Genomic DNA, 24,728 nt, shown 5'->3' on the forward strand with positions numbered 1-24,728 from the left:
GTTTAAATACATATGAAAATTGTATAAGCTTCTAATAAATTGTATGCAGACAAATAGCATCACCTATGGAAATCTGTGTGTTCTTAAAATGAGAAGATGTTCATGACCAGGCAGGAATGCTTATTTTTTCAAGGCACTGTACACTTAATAGCACTCAATTTTATTATTGTTTTGCAGTCAGCTGTGCACTACATACACTACATAACAATCCATCATGTCATAGTTGGCATAACATTACCACTCGTTGTGGCTGAGAATAACCATTATGAATAACTAAATTAACCTGAACGATATCCTCCGTTCACCCTACCATTCATAATAATAGTCTGCCAAGAACTGACAACAATGACAAAAGTTAAATCAAATCAGGTAATCTTTTTAACAGATACCCTCAGCGGAAAAACATAAAAGCACCTGAACAGTATAATAATGAATAAAAGACGTTATATGCGTATTTAATGTGCTACTCAGTGTCGCTAAACATGTCTGCGTTCAAGTGCCACACAGTGCTTCTTGAACACGTCAGTATTAGAAGGCGTGGCTGGATATGGGCGGAGTTGGATGTGGGAGGAGTTGGATGTCCAACCCCGCCTTCCTACAGGCTGCAGCGAGACATACTTGAATTGTCGCGTACCGCCCCCTGCAGGATGCCACAGTTTGAATCTAATTTTAATGATTGTAAAAAACCTTTAAACATCTCTTTAAGTACGCTTTGCTTTACAAAACCCAATGTGCCTCTTTAGCTCTTTATGTATTTAAAATATAAGCCTCAAACAATTCAAGTAATAGCCTTCAAATTTTTTAGTCTTTAGCACTTAAGACATATTTTTAGACGTTTCTTGAGTCTCTAGGCGTAAAAGGCTTTTGATGTCTGCTCCCTATCACCACCACCATGCAGCTTTTTACATAAAAAAAAGCCACACTGAATGATTTTGTTCACACTTTAATTAGTTAATTATACAAAAAGTTAATATACTTTTCTTTATTACTGTGTGTGGACGATAACATAACAGCAGCCACAAGCAAAGAGGCCGGACACCCGGCTAACCAATCAGAGTGCAGGAGAGAGACACTACTAGCCAATCCCCGTGCAGAAGGCAGGGCTTGCCTAAGCACAGGTGGAGAAAATATAGCTCTGGTCCTACACTTTTTTAAGGCAGGCTGGAGGCTGTTAATGCTCTCAGAGGGAGTGTCTGACCAGCCCATTGTCTGTACACTATACAGAGCTCATATGCATGTAGAAACCATTCCACTGGTACCTCACTGCATCTGAGGGATATAGGTCAGGTTAGCAGCCGTTGAAGTTGTCTGCTCTACACAAGTGGACAGGTAGAGTGTTGAATTTTATCCAGGAGGCTTTTAACCGTGCCTCACCTGTACTGCTGGACCATGGACAGTGCGGGTAGAAAAGTGGTGGTGTGCGACAATGGGACAGGGGTAAGTGCTGTTATCTACACAAAGATAACAGGTGAATATTATGTGTATTTGTTACATTTTTGTGTAAAACGTGTTAAATATGTCAATGCTATTTATATATATATATATATATATATATATATATATATATATATATATATATATATATATATATATATATATATATATAAACACTGTCTTATCCACAACAACTTACAATTTTAATTACATTAAATAAGTTGGGAATCAAGCACTTACATTTTTATGTTTCTTCTAGTATTGCTATTACCCATTATGCTACATCAATCAACACAACTGTCATTTAAATGCTGATAAAATAACTTTTAACTTCTAAACTAAACTAGAGAATCATTCTCACCGTAGACCTGTAATGAGCAGAGTTCTGCACAGGGCGTGTAACACCCCTCTCATGTGTTTGGACTTGTTCAGTGGGGAACTGTGATTGTGTCACACAAATGGCCTTAAAAGGTGGTGCAGAAAACACAACGCTGTTATTGGACACAAATCAGGAAGTACTGTCATATATCGTGTACCAGAGTCATATGTTTCACTCTAATGAATTTTTTTGTTCTGTGTATTTCTGGTGCTTGAGGTCAATATGTCTGTTTTCTCCCTGCTTTGTTTCTTTCTCACACAGCTCCACAAAACACAGCTCCTGTCTTTAGGCTATGGAATGTGTGTTACCCCCACACAGACAAGTCAGGACACTTCTTACTAGAGACTATAGAGTGAAAAAATGAGCACCAAAAGTGGAACTAAAAATAAAAATATGCTGTAAAATTGTTGATGCCCTGGTTTAACTAATGATTATAGTCAATAGAGACGGTGAATAATAATAATAATATAATAACGCTAATAAACTCTGCCACAGAAGTTTTATATATATATTAGGGACATACTGATCACAGATTTCTACAGCAGATTCCGACTGCTGTTTGTTTTCCGAGGGCCAATCTCTGTGGCAGAGTTTATTAGCGTTATTATTCATGCCAGAAGTTTACATATTACAACCTTAATGAACACATGCCACATGCTAGCCCTTTAGGCATTTTCCATTATCCATTAGCATAATAACAATCCAAACTGGTATTTTAAGTTTGTATAAAGGTATGTATCTGTCTATTTATATAACATTAATCAAATAAAGTGCTACACGGCACATGAAAATGACAGGACACTTATCTCAATGAGATTTGCATAACTAGCAGTAGAATTCATGCATGACTGCACTTACCCAGGGTTTTGTTTTAAATACTATAGCACAGATCCTCCAAAATCAGAATATTAAATTACAGCAAAAAGCTCATAAAATCTGCTGATTCTTCTCTGTAATTTCAGTCTCCCGAGTTAATATTGCTTAAATAATACTTTCTACATTTAGCTCTTTCACACATTTTTAGACCTGACGTCATTTGATGGTTATTATTCTTGTGCTATGTGGCTTGTGGCGGCATGGTAGAGTCGCAGTCACACAGCTCCAGGGACCTGGAGGTTGTCGGTTTGATTCCCACTCCGGGTGATTGTCTGTGAGGAGTGTGGTGTGTTCTCCCTCTGTCTGCGTGGGTTTCCTCCGGGTGACTCTCTGTGAGGAGTGTGGTGTGTTCTCCCTGTGTCTGCGTGGGTTTCCTCTGGGTGACTGTCTGTGAAGAGTGTGGTGTGTTCTCCCTGTGTCTGCGTGGGTTTCCTCCGGGTGACTGTCTGTGAGGAGTGTGGTGTGTTCTCCCTGTGTCTGCGTGGGTTTTCTCTAGGTGACTGTCTGTGAGGAGTGTGGTGTGTTCTCCCTGTGTCTGCGTGGGTTTCCTCCGGGTGACTGTCTGTGAGGTGTGGGGTGTTTTCTCCCACAGTCCAAAAACACACGTTGGTAGGTGGATTGGCGACTCAAAAGTGTCCGTAGGTGTGAGTGAATGTGGGAGTGTGTGTGTGTGTGTTGCCCTGTGAAGGACTTTGGACCCACCGTGACCCAGAACTGGATAAGCGCTTACAGATAATGAATGAATCAATGAATATATGGCTTGTGTTTTTGAAAATAAAATTCATGTTTTCTTATTTAATTGCAGTTTGTCAAGTGTGGTTTTGCTGGATCCAATTTTCCTGAGCACATCTTCCCCGCCCTTATAGGCAGGCCTGTCATACGCTCTGATACTAAAGTGGGCAATATTGTAATTAAGGTGAGTCTTAATGAAGAATTTGATATCTGCACCCAATTGAACAAAAAAGGATTTTTCCTTTGTGACTCTTCGCATTTTAACGCTTTTCATGCACAAGCCTTGTCCCAAATGGAACCCTAAGACATGAAAGTGTCCTTAGGGAATCAAGAGTGTTTTTTTGTTTGTTTTATTTTATTTCGGCAAAACTCCTTTTAGCATCTTTATTTCTAAGATTGTAAAATTCATCAGACTCCTGCCCCCTCACACACTCTGTAGGACTTGATGGTGGGGGATGAGGCGAGTGAATGCCGCTCTATGCTGGAGGTCTCCTACCCCATGGAGAACGGAATGGTGCGGAATTGGGAGGACATGCTACACCTGTGGGACCACACCTTTGGACCAGATCGTCTGAACATTAACCCATCAGACTGCAAGGTGCTGCTGACCGAGCCCCCACTCAATCCTTTGAAGAACCGGCAGAAGATTGCTGAGGTCATGTTTGAGACCTACAAGTTTCATGGCATCTACATCGCCATCCAGGCTGTACTCACCCTCTATGCACAGGGTAAGACTGGAATCTGTCGATAAGCTTCACTTCTATTTAATCATGGCCAAGGTGAGAGTTTCAGTTTCAACAAACAGACCTAAAACAAGATCTTGGAAGCACGTTTTACTGAGATCTCAATTGTAATAGTAAACAAAGCATTGATCCCTCAGATTCTGTAGCTAATTGATCTGATTTAGGAGCCATCAAGCCTTCCCTGATGGGCAAGAACTTAACTGGTCTTGTTTTCTCTGGGTACATAGGATGGCTGTCTTTTCTCCCCTAGTATTCCAATTCCCAAATATGTGCAATGTAAGGCAATTTTGCTGTCTGTGCGCTAACCTAACAGCCTGTGCTATTTCTGTTGTGCTGTCTAGTGATGCTTCATACGGTGGCTTTTGACGTTGCTTAGAGGAAGCAGAAGAAGATGGGTGTTTGAGAATGACCCATGTCTGCTATGCTGAACTCCTCTTGCAGGTCTCCTGACTGGTGTGGTGGTGGACTCAGGTGATGGTGTGACACATTTATGTCCAGTCTATGAGGGTTTTTCCCTCCCTCACCTCACACGCAGGTTGGACATTGCAGGACGTGACATCACGCGCTACCTTATCAAGGTAAGGTGGGCTTTTTCTAAATGTGCCTTTCTCTAAATGTGTAAACTGCACATGCAATTAACATATTAAACACTATTAACACTATATTCCTTATAGTGCTGCATTCAGACTGCTGAACAGCAAAACTGTATTGTTGTATCATTATATAACCTAAAGGAGGCCATGTTTTTCTGTCAAATTCAGCTCTTCTCTGATTTAATGCCAACTGTTGTCAAGAGTCATATTTCACATTTAGAAACAAAGCTTCTATTTGGCAGATTTTACATGTTTAAAGTAGTAGTTTCAATTAAAAAAAAGTAATGATATTCTGTTATTAATCATTCTGTGAGTTTATAGCAAGATAGCGTTAGCATTTCCTTGTTTTTTTGGAAGGGAGAGAAAAACAATAAATGTGTGGAGCATGACAATCTGGTTAAAGTAAACCATTATTTTTACATTATTATAACATGTCAGAGTAGTTTTTATGATAGGTTTTTGTTGTTTTTATGATATTTTAATTAGAACATCTCAAGTGATCAGTAAATATTTCAGGGCGTGAGTTAGCATCAAAAACAATGAAGATCGGACACAAGCTTTGATTGAGAAAACTGCAGTGCAGCTCTTAATAAGAGGTAATGCGAAGCCTTCTCACAGCAGATATTGTGTACATGTGTTTTTTCCAGAATGTTAAGCGACTATAGCCTTCCTACAAGTGTCCCACAATGTGCACCAGATTCTCCAGTGCAGGAACTGTTCAAGATGATTTCTCATCACATTGTGAAACGCATATAGGCCTAGATGTGTTCGACATTCTTTAGTCAACCATTGTAGACATGGCTTCCCTCATACGGGGGACACAGTTTATGGGCCATCTACCAGTCCATTCAGGGACTACAGGGCGATTGGATATTTTCATAAATATTGTTTGCTAATATTTGGTGGTACAAATAACTTTAACCTTTAAGTAAAGTGTCTCATTTCCAACAGTGTCGGTGTGTTGATCTTGTTCTTTCCACATGGTCAGTTGTTGCTGCTGAGGGGCTATGCCTTCAACCACTCTGCAGACTTCGAGACTGTTCGCATGATGAAAGAACAGTTGTGCTTTGTGGGTTACAACATTGAACAGGAGCAGAAACTGGCCAATGAGACCACATTTCTGGTGGAGTCCTACACGGTAATATACACCAACACTAAAGAACCGATATGAATTTAAACAAAAAACAGCAGGTTGCAGTATTAAATAAGCTAGGGTGACCAGATCTGAGATGGTGATGAGCTCTCGCCCCTCGCTGCCGTTGTATGCTTAGCTGAACCTATGTGCTTTTAGGTCCTTTACACCTTAATTTGCTACACATGGGAAAACATGGGAATTTCTTTTTTAATTCATCCGAGAACTTACAATTACGTTTCAGCATTGCTGCTCGAGATGAGGGTACATGAGCTTTGCCTGAGGTAAACAAGGGCTACTGACGTGCACACTGACCAATTAAATGTTTACAGAGAAGGTTATCGACCAATAACGGTAGCTCTACAGTCAGACCGTCCAATCAGAAGATTTTAGGCTACTTCACCACGCCCCCTTCTCACTCAAGCGAACCAATCGGAGTAGGGGAGGGCGGGACTAGTTTGTGAACAACACGCTTCTCGAAGTTGTAAGCTCTAGAAAAACAAAATGCCGGACGTTTGTGAAATTTCCGCCGGACATTTTTTAAGTCTAAAAAAGAGGACATGTCCGGGTAAAAGAGGACGTCTGGTCACCCTAAATAAGCAGACTGAGAGAGTAAGTATTAAAATAAATGTGGAAAGTGTGTGTTTTATGATTAGTTATGACTCCACTGTAATCTTATGTGTTTATTACAGTGTAAATAATAAACTAACTGCATTTGTTTCAGCAGGTATCTGCATTCACCATGTAATATATATGAGGCAAGCTTAAACATGAAACAATCAGTACATTTTACTGTATGCTACAAGTCGCATTTTACTGTAATTCAATCAGAATGAAAGTCAAACTTAGTCCCATAAGTGCAAGAGTGTTAGCCACTGAGGCCCAAATACTGACTTGGTTTCAGTGGCATTCTTTAGACACTAGCTACAGCTTCACTCACAACAACCCACATATATACACCATAGGAGACACACTAATCTACGCTACTCTATAGAGAATGTAGTTATAGCTCCTCCTCAAGTAACAACTCACTGATTCACTTGACTGTTTTATTAAAGGGAATTACATATTAATTATTGAGTATCTAGACTGAAACTAGTATGTAGAATATATAAATGAGAGTAAGGGAAGGAAGTCCTTACATCTTATAGCTTAAGAGATTACGGTATTTTACTTTTACATTCACAGCATTTGCCAGATGCACTTAGGCAGAGCAACTTACATTTGAAATAACTTTACAGAGGAAGTCAGTTGTCATGTTAGGAGTCTTGCCCAAGGACAATCGATGTGATGTGCCTTTCCAGGGAAACTCAATGGTGGTCTAAATGGTCGTGTTGAAGTTAGCAGTGTTACCCACTACACCACAACAACAAATGTCTTACAGAATGAAACCTAGATGTAAAGTGTGACTGCTTTAAGAATATGACTTTTTTTGCTTGCAGCTGCCAGATGGCCGCACTGTGCTGGTTGGGGGAGAGAGGTTTGGAGCTCCTGAGGCGCTCTTCCAGCCACATCTCATTAACATAGAAGGGGCTGGAGTGGCAGAGCTTCTTTTCAACACCATCCAGGCCGCTGACATCGACCTCAGGTCAGTTTTAATGAGGTTTTTTTATTTACCTTCTTTCACATCCACTTTTTACAGCTGCATATCAGCTCTGAGGCTCTTTATAAGTACAAGCACTGACAGATAGTCCATCCAGAATACTGCTGGAATCAAAACCAGTAGATTGGTATATTTAATCACAGCCACATCCATGTAATAACTGAACAGTTTAAAACCTACAGCTATTTATCATTTGGACAATCGTCTAACATAAATAATCTAAAATTATTAGATAACATTTATTTTACATTAATTTAAGTTTAAAACAGATTTTTAGATGCATATCACGCCATGGAGCTACCTTTTTAATTCACGCAGTACTCAATCTCCAATTTAGTATGCTGAAGATTCCCCACAAGGGGGCACTATTTTGAAATCCTGAAGCTTTTGACACTTCGTGACGGCAGTGAGTGCAGCACAGTGGCGCAACACGTAGCTCCAGGATCCTGGGGTTGTGGGTTCAAGCCCTGCCCTGGGTGACTGCATGTGAGGTGTGTTCTCCCTGTGTCTGCGTGTAGTAGGCTCCAGATCTACCGCAATCCTGAACTGGATGAATGAATGAATGAATGACAGTGGTAATTCATTTAAGTGACATTTGGTGCCTTCTTTTTTTTTGTATGTTAATCTTTGTGGAAAGGCAAGGTTTTATTATGACAGAATCACCATATATTTTATGCCGTAGTTACCTAAGAGGAGATAATTTCCCTCTGTAGGTCAGAGTTCTACAAGCACATTGTCCTGTCTGGAGGGACCACCATGTACCCTGGGCTGCCTTCACGGCTGGAGAGAGAGATTAAACAGCTGTACCTGGAAAGAGTGTTGCGTGGAGACACAGACAAACTCTCGGTACGTAAATACTTGTGCATTCTTATATAAAATTACACCAGACCGGGTAATATATACGGGGCGGCACGGTGGTGCAGCAGGTAGGTGTCGCAGTCATATAGCTCCAGGGACCTCTGGGTGACTGTCTGTGAGGAGTGTGGTGTGTTCTCCCTGTGTCTGTGTGGGTTTCCTCTGGGTGACTGTCTGTGAGGAGTGTGGTGTGTTCTCCCTGTGTCTGTGTGGGTTTCCTCCGGGTGACTGTCTGAGAGGAGTGTGGTGTGTTCTCCCTGTGTCTGTGTGGGTTTCCTCCAGATGACTGTCTGTGAGGAGTGTGGTGTGTTCTCCCTGTGTCTGCATGGGTTTCCTCTGGGTGCTCCGGTTTCCTCCCACGGTCCAAAAACACACGTTGGTAGGTGGATTGGCGACTTAAAAGTGTCCATTGGTGTGAATGTGTGTGTTGCCCTGTGAAGAACTGGCGCCCCCTCTAGGGTGTATTCCCGCCTTGGGCCCAATGATTCCAGGAAGGCTCTGGACCCACCGCGACCCTGAACTGGATAAGGGTTACAGACAATGAATGAATGAATGAATTATATATGTGTTAGGAATTTCTGGTAAACAGTTTACTTTGGCTACTTTGTTCTTTCATATATATTTCTACAGTATGATATGAATGTCAAATTGAGAACAGCATCCCCTCTTAAGTCTAGGTTCCTCTTAGTGTTTCATTAACATGCACTTATGTAACTTTTATTTTGAGTCGTGGTTCCTTTCTGTATTTCTCCCTTATGCTTTTAGCAGTGGCGAATTTGAACTTTCTGACTTAGGCTGTCTGTGTGGGTCAGAAATATTAGGTTGGTTGGTTTTGCTTCCAACCAAAATGGTGTAACGAAGACTTATGACTACATTAGCTACTTGCATTTATACACAGTCGGTTCTACTGAATAAAACTATGCTAAAAAATACAAACATGTTTTTTGTTCCCCTCAGTGTTTCTTTTGAGCTTTGGTTTCTCTCAGAATGTCCACAACTGACACTACTATGAAAAGCTTTTTTAAAAAGAAATCATTTGTTAAAAACCTTTTATAAAAAACTATGGAATGGAAAGGACAGCTCTCTGAGTCACATTTCTAACTTGCTTGGAGAATCTTGATTGATTGGCTACTTGTTTGCCTTTTACAACATAAAAAGAGTCAAGACCTTTTAAGCATTTTTATGGTCTATAATCAGCTTGTTGTGAGTCACTGGTCCATAGACACCTCGCCAGTCTTTTGCATAACTAAAATTGCAGTGAAGGTGTTCAAATCTCCTGTTCTAACAGCAGCCAATATATACTTCAGCATATGAAACGGCAATGACATAATGAACGCTAGCAAGCTATTTAAAGCCTGAATTATTATTAAAGCAAATGATTGCTTATGTAAGTGTATGCCACCCACCTCCCTGCGACATAATCCAAGCCTACTGCACTGTCTCACTTACTCATTCAATATTCTCACTTCCTTTACATCTACAGAAGTTCAAGATCCGCATAGAAGACCCCCCTCGCCGGAAGCACATGGTGTTCATGGGTGGGGCCGTGCTGGCCAACATCATGAAAGATAAAGAATCCTTTTGGTTGACCAAGGCAGAGTATGAAGAGAAAGGGTTAAAGGTTCTGGACAAGCTTGGAGGAGCAACAAAATAAAGCTGTGCAGAAATAATTACACTATGGGGTGGTTTTCCAGACAGAGATTGAGCCTAATCTTGGACTACACAGCATTTTTAATTGTGATTTAGAGGAGGATATAGTCCAAGACTAGGCTTAATCCCTGTCTGGGAAACTGCCCTTATGTATCATTCAACATTTCTGAATATTCCACTTCTGTTGCAGTAACGGCCTCTGCTCCTGTGGAAAGTCTTTATATTAGATATTGGAACATTTCAAGAATTGATTTCATGCAGCCACAAACATTTATAAGGTCAGGTACTAATGTTGGACGATTAGTTGTAAATCACAATGTGGATCTCAGTGTCTTTAATCACTCAGAAGAGCTTTACCCCAGTAAAAAATGAACGTCCCTGGACGTTCAAAATAGGTCTAAAAGTAGTCTGTCCGTCAAGGACATATTTTAAACGTCAATGGACGTCCAAAATCCATCTTAATAAGTTAGTTAAGTGGTGACCAATCGATAACGTCAGTGGACGTCCAAAATGCGTTTTATACAAGTAATTTATTTCGGAACCAATTCATAACGTCAATGGACGTCAAAAATACGTCTAATAGTCGTCCTTTCAATGTCTGTGTTTGGACGTCTTTTCAACTTTCATTTTCAACCTTAAGAGAACGTTGATTACACGGCAGTCATTACGTTATTTCAACGTTGAATCAACGGCTAATTGTTTACTGGGACTGTTCCACAAATCAATGCATTTTATGTGCCCTGATAGCAAGGAGACAACAGACCACTGGTGATCCACTGAGGGCAAAGTTGGAGGTCCACTAGTGTTTTACACAGTGTTTTGTTGGCGGACCGCTGGTGATTAAACAGAATTTTAGACAAAACGCCACATTTTAGCACTTTTCCATTCACAGTCCAATTTACATTTTTTTCCTTAATTAGGTTCTTTTTGTTATCTTTTATAAATAAGATTAATAAGTAAATAGCTGTTAATCCAGCACAGTGTCATCATTTTTAGCATTTAATCATTTTATATCAGGATTATACTCATTATTATATCTCTCATAGTTGTTGCTAATATTTGTGTTAGCTTGTTTTTCAGAATAAAAGTCTCTGTGAATGTAAAATCTGTTTGAGGAGATTATAAATGAGTTATATCCTGTACAGGACAGTAATCTGAGTGGTCCGATGGCTACAGTAATAGAGCACATCTAACACCTTATTATTTTGATTTAATTGTTTTTGAGAGTTTGCTTTGTAAGCTTAAACTTTTATTAACTGTAGAAATGTTCGTGCTATGTTATAATAAAGTGCGCCGTTCTGGAAACGCTGAAAGCGTGTGTCTGCCACCCAGTGGATAAAATAAACCTTCATTTCAGGGCTCAAACAAACACAAGTTCATTTGTGTTTGTGACTGGTTTTGCAAAGATAAAATTGCATGAACACGAACTGGACCTTCGGTGTTAGCCTATTAATTTATTTTAAATCAGTTCATAGAATGTTCCTTTGACGGTTACTTGGCAATTTCAATAAAATGATCAAATGTTAAAATAGTCCCAACTTTTAAACCTCTTTCCATTTAAGTTTATGTTAAGTTCAATGCTCAAATGGAGCTATCACTCACTGACACCGCAGTTCCATGTTATATAAGTCATATTATTACATTAGTAACACATCCAGGCCACCGTCATCATGATGGCTGTTTTATAACCACCAAGACTATTAATATTTTGAATCTGAATTTTGAAACTGCCAAGAGCTGAAATGTAAAATTTGGACGTAAAGTAGCCCTGGCCTAGGTTATATAAGCTTGAGACTAAAAGGTTGCCAGCTTGGTCCCCTGGACTAGTGGAAAAAATGTGGGTGGGTAGTGAACAGTGCTTTCTCCTTCTTTATCTTCAGTTGAAATGCATTTGAACAAGGCGCCTTACCTTATGTTATGTGTTTAAAACAATGTACAGTAATGGATTTTCCACTCTTTTAGTGCATTTAGTATTTAGTGCAAGCACTTTCTGTTAAAACAAATAAAAATAATAAATTAAACAATTGTTTAAAAGTTGAAAAAAAATGTTTAAAAGTCTTATATTAAAAGAATATTCATATAATTTGCACAAAAGGTTTGGAAACCCCTGCATTACAATATTACAATGTCCTATGTAACAGGAATGGTTCTGCAAAATAAAATGAATTTACACAATACACCATTCCGGATGCACTTTATCTAATAAGGCGAATGTTACTAAATAACAGTAGGGGTCAGTAGACAGTTGAATACTTTTTAGTGTAAATAAATTTCTCCACTTTACTGAAACTCTTATACAGGTCTATATTTTTAGTTGAGGTTTAGGACACAACATCACTATGTATCTGAATAACAGCAGCCAGAATCAAATTCTGTTCACGTCATAAATATTTTGAGCTTGTGATATGATGTTCACAAATATTTTCACAGCCTGCAGTTGTATATCAACTTTTGTGTCCATGTCAAAAAAAAGCATGAACATATCTGAATGTGTGAACTTCAGAAAAAGAAAATAATTAATGTTTGTGAACGTGTAATAAATATTGGCAGTTTCAGCATGTGTGAAAAAGATTTGCGCACCCAGATATTAAAATGTTTCATGACAACAGTGGTTTCACAAATCTGAGATACAGACACAAACATTTCCTACATTTGAGTGTAACACTCCAGTTACAGGCTCTAACCAAAATTACAAGCACTAATTTTGGCCCAGTTTTGACACCTGAATTGACTAGCCAATCTGCACACTGCCCACTCACTAACCAATCAGAACGCTGCTCACTGACTAGCCAACAGTCGGGCGAAAATTCTAGTGCCTTCTGTTAACGTCAGTTAAGGCTCAACGTTAAATAGATACTGATACACATTCTGTCTGTACTCAGCGTTGAACTTCATCTGTATTTGTGCACATTTTCTGAAAGCTGTAAAATTACCCTAGTTTAGACCTCTAGTTAATTACATCCATGCCAACTCAAAAGTGTAGATCACGATAGTAATCAAAAAACATTTTATAAAATTCAGAAGATGGTTCCTCACCATTTGCTAGCTCTGCAGTCTGTTTGTGAGCTGGAAGCCAATCTGAAGTGTTTACGAAGCCCAGGTGTCTAAAAGAGTGAAAAGACAAACTGGCTCAGTCTGGTATGCTAGCTCTTCTCTCTCTGCTCAAGGCAGAGGTATTTTTAGACAATGAAGAGAATCCCAAAATGTTAAAAAGAATGAAACAAAAATGAGGATATTGCTCGTGACTGCTTCATAGATGGGTAATAGTGATTTATTTTTGCTGTTACCGATGACCAGATCTCAGGACACGCCTCGGGGAAGGTTTAGCTGAACCTATGTGTGCTTATAGGTCCTTTACACCTTTATTTGCTACACAAAACATGGGAATTTCTTTTTTAATTCATCCGAGAACTTACATTTACGTTTCGGCATAGCTGCTCGAGCTGAGGGTAGGTACCGGAGATTTGCCTGACGTACAGGACTACTGACGTGCAGACTGACCAATTAAATGTTTACAGAGAAGGTTATCGACCAATAACGGTAGCTCTACAGTCAGACCGTCCAATCAGAAGATTTTAGACTACTTCACCGCGCCCCCTTCTCACTCAAGCGAACCAATCGGAGTAGAGGAGGGCGGGACTAGTTTGTGAACGAAACTTCTCGAAGTTCTATGTAAGCTCTAGAAAAGCAAACTCCCGGACGTTTGTGAAATTCCGCCCGGACATTTTTTTAAGTCTAAAAAAGAGGACGTCTTGTCACCCTAGTTACTGATCACTTAAGGGAGATATGTCTCTAAATACGGGAGATGGCTAACAGCATTACCAAAAGTGCTACAAAGCTCAAGTTACAATGAGTTTTTGTGGTAATTCAAACAGTGGATTAAAAACTTACAGATAACAGTGTTTTTTCCCACTTAAACACACGGTTCCACCTTAAAAGAGGCTTTGTTTCAGGATGTAGACAACAAGAGGTAAACTGCGATTGTATGTGGGCAGTTAAGGTTATTATCCAGCTTTAAAGTTAAGTGAAGTATATCTGTATCTCATATTTATGAAACTCCACTGCTGAAAATAATCCTGCAAAAATCTTATTTACACATACACAAAACTTTTCACCACACATCCTCAACACATTTCAGCAACTGCAAATCTTTATTACCCATTCCCAAACTTGAACTTGTACGAACTATTTTTTTTTCTAACAAGTTCACACATTCAGATGCTAGAAAGGATTTTTTTCCACGCACACAAAAGGTGATATACAACTGCAGGCTGTGAAAATATTAGTGAACTTCATTTCACAAGCTCAATATTTATAACACCAAGTTGACACCATGTCATAGCTCCAGTACTGAACTAGAGAAGCAACATCTGGACAACCAACATGTCTAGGCTGACTGACTATGTCTGCTCCTTTGCCAAACCATTGCCTTAATATATTGTAAAAAAAAAAAAAGGTTTTCACTCAGAACTTGCACAAAGATTTAATGCATGTTTAACTGAACAAAAATACAGCACAGTCGTATGAGTGCATTCAAGGAAAAAATAATTAGATTCTTACTTTAGCAATCCAAACATGCACATTTCACATCATCATCACAACTGACTGCATGCAGAAATCAAATAGTTCAATGACGTCATTTCAAATATAAAGTCCATTTGCACCGACTGGAAAAAAAGGTGTTCCTCACCGAATCTAAGTTTGTAAATCGTTAACTCACACAGAGTTTAAAAACCATGATAGCAATACATGATAGCAATAAAGTGTCACAATACTAAGAGTCTTTTTGGGATCCCACACAACATGATTTGACGGAACAGTCAGTCAAATCAGTGTAAAACCAGTGTAACGGCTTGGCAGAGTTTTTGCAATCACTTAAACCACCATAGGGTGTTACCATTACAGCACATTCAGCGAATGCAACACAGTACAAAACACAGGCTGGACACTGCTCTGATGTCCAGCTGCAAACTTTTTGTGATGTCCATTTACAAGGAATGTCTTGAGATTTCATTGAGATGGGAAACCAAAGAAATTTCAACCTAGACATTATTTAAACAATTTAATTTATACAAAGACCTCAGTCCGATCAGCCAATACTGAGCCAAATGAAGTAAAGTACATTTCTTCAAGTTTATACTGTTTAAAAACATACTAGAAACAACCTTGACATATTAAATGAAAGAAGAAGAACGATGTGCCTTTACAAGACCAGAAATGGTCTCTTTTGTTTTTTAGTCTCATTATATTAAAGCACAATATGCTTTAAGAGTCTTACATCTTTCTGACTCTATCACATACTGACAACTCGGGGCATCTTAGATGCATACGTGTAAATGTACATAAATATATAGAGAGATTTATAATAGACTATTCCTTTCACCCACCTTTTTTTCTTAAAAAAGATGCTGTATAAAGACATCATGTTCAACACTTTGGTATTAAAGTTCAGCAGGCAAAGACCCTTGGCAAACCATACGGATGACACTGACAACTTGAACTACAGATATTCAGGTTCTGTGCAGCAGGAGATTAAAAAAAGAATGATGGTTTCTGATTCCTGCGACTGGCAAATATTGCTTTAAGCATTATTGCCGAGGATCTTTCTCCAGTCCAACTTAACTTTCTGGCTTTCGGAGGGAGCTTGTTTTTTTTGGGTCCTCAGTGGCTGACCAAGGGGGAGCAAAACTGAGCATTTTTGCAACATCTGAAGTAAACAGTCACCCACTCACACACACAAACACAATCACACAGACTCTACAGGCCTTCACACCAAACCCCTGTGGAATTCAAGGCCAGCGAAGAGGATGGTGTGAATCTGAAAGTGAAGAGAGTGAAAGTTCTCTCTATTTTTCCGTCCTCACTCTTCACACACGGATTCCTCAATGTCCACTGCGCCCCCTCTGGTCAGCCTGCGCATCTTGCTGAAGTCATGGTCCTTACGGAGGTAGGACAGAGTGGACACGCCCTCCGCATGCGGCTGGATGTGTGCGGGAAGGGGCTGCATCTCACCCCCGCTCCTCCAGAACAGACAGTAGTGCTGAGGGTCACTCACTCCAAACAGCCCGGCGCAGGTGTGGGTCAGCACCTCCACACTGTCCCCGGCCTTCCAGTGCAGCGTCCGTGCGGCACTCCTCTCGGGGCTCTGGAACAGGACCCGCACAAACCTCTGCAGAAATATAGACGAAGAACTGGGATTAATGAATGTGGACACAGATAGGTCTCTGCATCAAAAGTTGAAGGAAACATTAATTTCTTGTAAATAGTTTATAAAAAGTTATTTACACGTTGTGTGAATGTTTAGCGGATTAAAAACATTTCAGTTTGTTGCTTTGTCATTATTTTGGTGTACAGAAACATGGCAGATGTGGAAAGGAGTGGGTGCTGAGGGACCACCCTCAAACAAAGAGCTGACAGGAGTGTGGAGATGAAAAGGTGGTGATGGGGGTGGTGGAGCTCATCAGTCAACAATCGTTTGGAAAATAAGACGGAAATAGAAGCCAAATCCGGAATCCAGAACAACAAAAGACAGAGGTGTTCAAGGTTTATCTGAATGAAGAGCTGCATAGAACACACACAGCTAGCCGCAGACAGACGACTGAACAAATGTAGGCTAGGTGTTAAAAAAACGGTGTGGCCAAACTGTCAGAAGAGTGTGTGGGGGATGTATGTGTGTGTGCATTGGTGAGTGCGTGTGTTTAAACCTGATTTTGTAGGGTCTCTCTTTGGATCTTGGCTTCTTGGCCTCTTCTTCTACTCCACTCTCTCAGGCTTTCCCGGGCATCGCTGGTTAAGCCACTGGAGGATGGGGTTCCTGGTTGGCTCTGGATTAGGCACAGACTGGCATACACACTCGTCAAGTAGTATCCTCCTACAGCGACAGATTATATAATAGTATACAGATTAGATAATATAGTGAGCGCAGTGTTTGGCTCCAACGATTACTTCACTCTTATTGTCCTTTACTGCAGTGTTCTGCTGAAGGACTTTACCTTCTCCTGTCAGCCATGAGGGCTCCAGCAGCTCCATCATGTACTCTGTCTCCAGCAGCAGCTGCGGGATGTTACACTGCACTACAACATAGGACAACACCGGTAGGAAATCCTCTGAGCTGTAGTCCTGACCTGCAGACCAGCAAATAAAGCAGAGATCAGGCATTCTCCATACAAAAATACACAGACATTTCTGAATTCATCTATAGTGAATAATATCCTATGAATGGCCAGCAAGTGGAGACTGCATATCCTATATTAAAGTAGAAGAAGTGGTAAGGAACTGTAACAGGGAGCTAACTGATCCTTAATGCTGAAGTTCTTGGTGGTTTCTGCTTTACACAAAAGAGCTGAGAGATACATAGAGAGCAGGAAAGATAAGAAAAATGTGGGGGAGGGCAGAAACTTCATAGACATGGAACCATACACTCTCAGAAAAAATAATGTACGGTATAGGTACATTACTGGTCTCTAAATGTACCTTTAAAGGTACAACAGTGTTTAAAAGTCCACTTGTGTTCCCTAAAGGTACGTTACATTCTCTTCAGAAGGAGTTTTCATTATAGAACTTTGTCAAATAAAAAGAAACATAATAAACGTCCTGGAGATGAAACTGGGCGTATGAAATCAACACAACTTTAAAATCTATAATTATAATAAAATAAGGTACATTTATGTTCCCTAATTAATGGTACAAATGTTTCTTTCACATACTGTATTTCACCAGGTGACGCTGGATCTATAAAATAAAAATTTCAACCTTTCATTGTTCATCTTATAATGTCTGTGATTAACCACTTATGTCTGTGATTAACCACTTATTAATGTCTGTAATTAACCACTTATGTCTGTGATTAACCACTTATTAATGTCTGTGATTAACCACTTATTAATGTCTGTAATTAACCACTTATGTCTGTGATTAACCACTTATTAATGTCTGTGATTAACCACTTATTAATGTCTGTAATTAACCACTTATGTCTGTGATTAACCACTTATTAATGTCTGTGATTAACCACTTATTAATGTCTGTGATTAACTACTTATTAATTGCTGTGATTAACCACTTATTAATGTCTGTGATTAACTACTCATTAAAGTCTGTGATTAACCAATCATTAATGTCTGTTATTAACTACTCATTAATGTCTGTGATTAACCACTTATTAAAGTCTGTGATTAACCACTTATTAATGTCTGTGATTAACCACTTATTAATGTCCGTGATTAACCACTTATTAATGTCTGTAATTAACCACTTATGTCTGTGATTAACCACTTATTAATGTCTGTTATTAACTACTCATTAATGTCTGTGATTTACCACTTATTAATGTCTGTGATTAACCACTTATTAATGTCTGTGATTAACCACTTATTAAAGTCTGTGATTAACCACTTATTAATGTCTGTGATTAACCACTTATTAATGTCTGTGATTAACCACTTATTAATGTCTGTGATTAACCACTTATTAATGTCCGTGATTAACCACTTATTAATGTCTGTGATTAACTACTTATTAATTGCTGTGATTAACCACTTATTAATGTCTGTGATTAACTACTCATTAATGTCTGTGATTAACCACTTATTAATGTCTGTGATTAACCACTTATTAATGTCCGTGATTAACCACTTATTAAAGTCTGTGATTAAATACTTATTAATTGCTGTGATTAACCACTTATTAATGTCTGTGATTAACTACTCATTAATGTCTGTGATTAACCACTTATTAAAGTCTGTGATTAACCACTTATTAATGTCTGTGATTAACCACTTATTAATTGCTGTGATTAACCACTTATTAATGTCTGTGATTAACTACTCATTAATGTCTGTGATTAACTACTCATTAATGTCTGTGATTAACCACTTATTAATGTCTGTGATTAACTACTTATTAATTGCTGTGATTAACCACTTATTAATGTCTGTTATTAACTACTCATTAATGTCTGTGATTAACCACTTATTAATATCTGTGATTAACCACTTATTAATGTCTGTGATTAACCACTTATTAAAGTCTGTGATTAACCACTTATTAAAGTCTGTGATTAACCACTTATTAATTTACTGCATTTTGGCAGAATGCGACTAGAACTCTTCATGACCAACTCTTCATTAATCCAACTAACAGCCCTTCTCTTTTCAAGACTGAGCACTGACCCTTCCTACAAAAGACTCAAACACACACACACACACACACACACACACACACACACACACACACACACACACACACAGACTGATGATATAAGAAAGGAAATCAGCCCTCCTTCTCAGTGGAATAAACCACATCCAGATTAACCACAGCAAAATGCAACCGTCATATTTTCGAAAGCCAAATGTTACAAAACATTTTCACTATTGATTTAGAAGCATCAATGTGGCTTTTAGTATTGGGTTCATAGATCCTTCAGCATTCAAAGAGGCAGCCCAGACAGCGGACACATTTGGGTCTATTCTCTGCCACTTTTGGCATTTACAGCTCAGTTATGGCACCGGCAAGTGTTGCCAGGGCTGGACATGGGTCAAAAGTCATGAGCTGGGCTTGACTTAGATTTGGTCCAGATTTGTTCTACAATACACCTCACATCTGGACCATATAAGGTGTCAGGAGTCGTGGCTGCCAGATGTCACCGTGTCAGTGTGGGCCATGAGGGAACTGCAAACATGGGCCACATTTGGGCAAACATTCATTGGTGTCTGGGAGTAGCCTAGTCTCTTATGAGTGAAAATATCTACTGAGTGAATAAATGAAGATGGCTACCGATTGGACAAACGTTTCTAAAAAGGAGTTTATACACGCATACACTCACCGGGGTGTGTTCCCATGGCCTTGTACACACTCTTGCACACCTGTAGCAGCAGCAGAACTTTGTCTATAGGCGAGTGGCTCCGCTGCATTAGTGTCAGCCTCTTCTTGGCTCTTTCAATTCCTTGAGCATCCAGGACTCCAGAGCGAACCCCCAGGCGCTCCAGTGCCCCCTGCTGACAGGCCTGCAGACTATTGGAGAATCTCTGCAGAGAGCCATCCTGAGTGTGTAGCGAAAGAAGCATCTGACCCAGCGGCAGCTTCATGGGCTTCAGAATACAACCAAAGAGAGCTTTCTCCAGAGCAAGGTCTGAACAGAGAGAGAGAGAGAGAGAGAGTTGGTCAGCTATGTAGTGCCAGGTTTAGTACAGAATCTCTGGTAAATCCACACCACTGTGGCTGTTTATAAAGAAGCATCAGTAGAGAAAATGACTTGCTACTCTTTAACAATAAATACTGAACACGTTTCTACAAAACACCGCTCACACTACAAAGTAGGGGCAGACAGGGCCGAAACACCCGTGAAGTGGACTAGGAAAAAAGATCCAGCCCCCAAGACCAGCAAGAAAATTAGGGGTGTGTGAGAAAGAAGTGGAAGCAATGTGTCCTCTCTCAAAATACACACTCTGTTTGTCCAGTTACCTGTGTGTGTGTGTTTGTGTGTTTGCATTTCCACTGCCATGGATGGGTTAAATGTGGAGTCCAAAATCCGTTGTGCTGCTGTTGATTACATCACGTTTCATGTTCACGTTTCCACACTTCTTCCACAATTCACATTTCAAGAAGTGTCTTGAGCCCATCAGCCTTGTGAATATTCATGCTCATCTTAAACACAAATGCTTTTTAATCATCAGCTGTCAGCAGCCATCAACACATATTGGAACTCTGTAAGAACACTGTAGTGTAGTTGAGTTACATAAAAGCATAATTAGCCTCATAATAATGACGTGAAATAAATTTCATTTTGTCTTAAACAAGAAACACCTTAGTGACAAGAGCTTTGCCTGAAAAAACCCAACATGAACATGTTCATTATTTATTCCCGAAACTCATTCATTCATTCATTATCTGTAACCCTTATCCAGTTGAGGGTCGCGGTGGGTCCAGAGCCTACCTGGAATCATTGGACACAAGGCAGGAATTCACCTTGAAGGGGGCGCCAGTCCTTCACAGGGCATCACACACTCACCCCTACAGACACTTTCGAGTCGCCAATCCACCTACGGACATGTGTTTTTGGACTGTGGGAGGAAACCGGAGCACCCGGAGGAAACCCACGCAGACACAGGGAGAACACACCACACTCCTCACAGACAGTCACCCTGAGGAAACCCACACAGACACAGAGAGAACACACCACACTCCTCACAGACAGTCACCCGGAGAAAACCCACACGGACACAGGGAGAACACACCACACTCCTCACAGACAGTCACCCGGAGGAAACCCACGCAGACACAGGGAGAACACACCACACTCCTCACAGACAGTCACCCTGAGGAAACCCACACAGACACAGAGAGAACACACCACACTCCTCACAGACAGTCACCCGGAACGGGAATCGAACCTGTTTCAACCTGTTGTTCAATGGTCAGGGCCCCAACAGGGCAACCACAGAGCAGGTATAATTTGGGAAGTGGATCATTCTCAATGTCGCAGTGACACTGATGTGGTGATGAGTTGACGTGTGGGTATCAGAATTATTGGATGCACGGAGGGCGTGGCCAGTCCATCCCAGGGCAAAATGCACACAGCACCCATGAACACTTTTGAGTAGCCAATCCACCTACCAACGACCCTGGGAGGCCACTGGAGCACCAGTGGAAACTCGGAGCAGGGCTCGTGACCCTGGACCTTTTTGGCAGCGACGCTAACTGTTGTGCCACCGTGCCGCCCTGTTTGGAATGCTGCCAATGCAAAACGTAGCTAAACATTTAGTTCATAAAACCACAGAAAAGGCACGAGTATTCCTCAGGGAGAAATATAAATGATCAAAAAGTACAAATATGAAGATATGAGCCCTTTAAACTTTCAGTAAAACTTGCATGTGATGTTCTCTCTATGCATTACATAATCCTCCATCTGTTTATCATTTTATTTTAGTTGGTTTCTGCTAATAAAGAATAATCTACATTCTACCACAAGCAACTGTTACAGTCCACACCCAAATTATCCACCAATCCCATGAGGCAGAGGTGTCAGGAGGCTACAACCAATGACAGATGGACATTGTCGTATTATATCTCTCTCTCTCTCACACACACACACACAAATATGTGTGTGCAGCAAACTATATTCTGCCTCTCTTTATCGCTCCTCTATTTCCCACCTCACACACACACACACACATCGCGCCCCCACAGACGAGAGTGCGTGGGACTATGATATGTGCTTATGATAAACGAGAAGCACAAAAATGCAAATGCCTCCACCAACTCAGCGCCGCTAACCCAACAGCAACAGCTCTGCACTCGAGACTCAGAGCCCATGTGTTTGTGCTATTCTCTGCTTAGTCACATGCAGCCATTTCTCTTTCGTTTTCTCTACCTCTGTCCTTCCCTCTCCATCCCTCACTTGTTGTTTCTCTCTCTCTCTCTCTCTCTCTCTCTCTCTTTTTTTTCTTTCTTTCTATCTTTCTTATCCACTCTCTCATGCTAGCAGTAAGATAGTCCAGCCTGCATTACAGTCTAATTAATAGATGATTAACACTACAACAGACTGCTATAAATATATTTTCACATTCACTACACTTTATACCACAGTTTACAGTACAAAGAGTTTTGTTCCAAAACACACTACAGACCATGTTCCCAGATAAGTTTGTGTAAACAACTGCTCGTCCAACATTCTTTAGAAATTAAGAGTGTTTGTAGGTAGTGTCTCCTTTTTAATGCTGCAACAGCTCCTACTCCTCTAGGAAAGCTTTACACTTCACATTTCTGTAAACAGTTAACGACATTCAGCCACAAGAACATTAGTGAGTGTGATTTGTTCCGGATCACAAACACTACCACAACTCACCTCAATAATATACGTAAAAAGATGTAGTGAAAGCCCAACCCTATACCTCTCTCGCCCACAGCTGGCATTGGGCATGGTGTTTTTACGCTCACGTGTAGACGCTCCAGAACATCCCATTCTACATCAAGCATTTCTGTGAAGATTATATGAGCTGTAACTATAAAGACTGTCTATAAAATTTGGGATATACGTGGTGCTTTTCCACTGTGTGGTCCCTACTTGACTCCACTCGGCTCTTCTGGTACCTGGTCAGTAGAATCTAGTACTTTTTTAGTACCTGCTTCCTTGCGGTTTCAAGCGAGTCAGTTAGGGACTAAACGTGATGTGTAAACCATGCAGAGCACTGATTGTCAATCAAAACGGAATGCAGACATCCAGCACAAACTAGCCAAGCTACAGTAGTGACCATATTTGTTTTATGTAACTCTCAACTGCAGCTTGTTTAAATGCTCCTTGGATTAGTGGTTGACAAAAAACTCCAGCGAAAGCCAGATGGAGCAACAAGGAACAGGAAAACTCCACTGCTCTGTATGAACTGGGGTCCAGACCTATGTTGAGTGTTAAAAAGCAACAACAACACAAGGAAACATAAAGAGAAAACAATGTGTAATCTTACTGCTGTGATTTTTTTCCCGTTAGAGGTGGAGTTTTGTGATGGTTACATTTCAGGGCGGGGGGCTTTTCAATGGCAAACTAACCAGGAAACCAAGTGGGTAGAGCACAGTTTAAACAGGTACTATTCAGTGGAAAAGCATCAATAGTGAGTGAACATTCATTCATTCATTCATTATCTGTAACCACTTATCCAATTCAGGGTCGCGGTGGGTCCAAAGTCTACCTGGAATCATTGGGCGCAAGGCAGGAATACACCCTGGAGGGGGCGCCAGTCATTCACAGGGCAACACAGACACACACACATTCACTCACACACTCACACCTACGGACACTTTGGAGTCACCAATCCACCTACCAACGTGTGTTTTTGGACTGTGGGAGGAAACCGGAGCACCCGGAGGAAACCCATGCACACACAGGGAGAACACACCACACTCCTCATAGACAGTCACCCGGAGGAAACCCATGCACACACAGGGAGAACACACCACACTCCTCACAGACAGTCACCCGGAGGAAACCCACGCACACACAGGGAGAATACACCACACTCCTCACAGAAAGTCACCCGGAGGAAACCCACGCAGACACAGGGAGAACACACCACACTCCTCACAGACAGTCACCCGAGGAAACCCACGCAGACACAGAGAGAACACACCACACTCCTCACAGACAGTCACCCGGAGCGGGAATCGAACCCACAACCTCCAGGCCCCTGGAGCTGTGTGCCGCCCTGTGAGTGAACATTGTTGAAAGTAATTTGACAGCTGCCAATGTTTATGTTTGAGTGTAAATGTATAATGTCTGTGAATCCACATTTGTATTCTTTTACAGACAAAGTGAACTACAGAAAGGAATCTATTTGTCTATGCATACACCAATAAAGATCTGACTTTATGCAACCAATTACATCTTTTTACATTCCCTAAACAGTATACACACATACACACACACACACATTTGTTTTCATGTGTTATGCATGCGGCCATTAAAAGCGTTTCCATGCATTTTGTGGAGCTAAACCCTAATCCTAGATTTAACACATAGATTATCATTTAACGATTCACTTTGTGGGCACCAAGCTGGTCCCTTCAAGAAGGACTAGTCCCCACAAAGTGAGTGTGTAAACAATGTTTCGGTCCACACAACATGAATGGGATTTAGTACACACACAGTCTCCATCTCTCAGGTTGTGAATGGGATTTGGAACAGTGACATAACTAATAATCTCATCTCATTGAGATCTCGTTTACTGATCATCTTGCTGAT

The 24,728-nt window shown here is 40.5% G+C and overlaps 2 protein-coding genes and 1 long non-coding RNA gene across 3 annotated transcripts in view; 1 reads left to right on the forward strand and 2 right to left on the reverse strand.

Annotated features, from left to right (window-relative positions):
• The first annotated feature begins 1,166 nt into the window (after nucleotides 1–1,166).
• Nucleotides 1,167–12,654, forward strand: zgc:101810 (uncharacterized protein LOC493612 homolog). The gene is made up of 8 exons (XM_066680427.1): nucleotides 1,167–1,437; nucleotides 3,495–3,605; nucleotides 3,861–4,149; nucleotides 4,606–4,742; nucleotides 5,746–5,895; nucleotides 7,332–7,477; nucleotides 8,206–8,338; nucleotides 9,831–12,654. Exons 1-8 carry the CDS (start codon nucleotides 1,390–1,392, stop codon nucleotides 9,999–10,001), a joined length of 1,185 nt encoding a protein of 394 aa, XP_066536524.1. The 5' UTR covers nucleotides 1,167–1,389; the 3' UTR covers nucleotides 10,002–12,654.
• LOC136706801 (uncharacterized) lies at nucleotides 7,924–13,103 on the reverse strand. Its single transcript, XR_010804151.1, has 3 exons — nucleotides 13,034–13,103; nucleotides 8,179–8,299; nucleotides 7,924–8,038 (listed from the first exon to the last, which is right to left on the reverse strand). It is a non-coding gene; the product is annotated as an uncharacterized lncRNA (long non-coding RNA).
• Nucleotides 13,104–14,431: 1,328 nt separating this feature from the next.
• Nucleotides 14,432–24,728, reverse strand: part of rin1b (Ras and Rab interactor 1b) — a 37,303-nt gene continuing 27,006 nt past the window's right edge. Inside the window, exons 8-11 of the mRNA XM_066680415.1 lie at nucleotides 19,821–20,126; nucleotides 16,990–17,121; nucleotides 16,702–16,868; nucleotides 14,432–16,166 (exon numbers count right to left, since the gene is read on the reverse strand). Coding sequence (XP_066536512.1) covers nucleotides 15,858–16,166; nucleotides 16,702–16,868; nucleotides 16,990–17,121; nucleotides 19,821–20,126 — 914 coding nt within the window. The 3' untranslated portion in view covers nucleotides 14,432–15,857. The remainder of the gene's footprint in view (nucleotides 16,167–16,701; nucleotides 16,869–16,989; nucleotides 17,122–19,820; nucleotides 20,127–24,728) is intronic.

Source organism: Hoplias malabaricus, chromosome 9 (genome assembly GCF_029633855.1).
Source record: "Hoplias malabaricus isolate fHopMal1 chromosome 9, fHopMal1.hap1, whole genome shotgun sequence".
Lineage (NCBI taxonomy): Eukaryota > Metazoa > Chordata > Actinopteri > Characiformes > Erythrinidae > Hoplias > Hoplias malabaricus.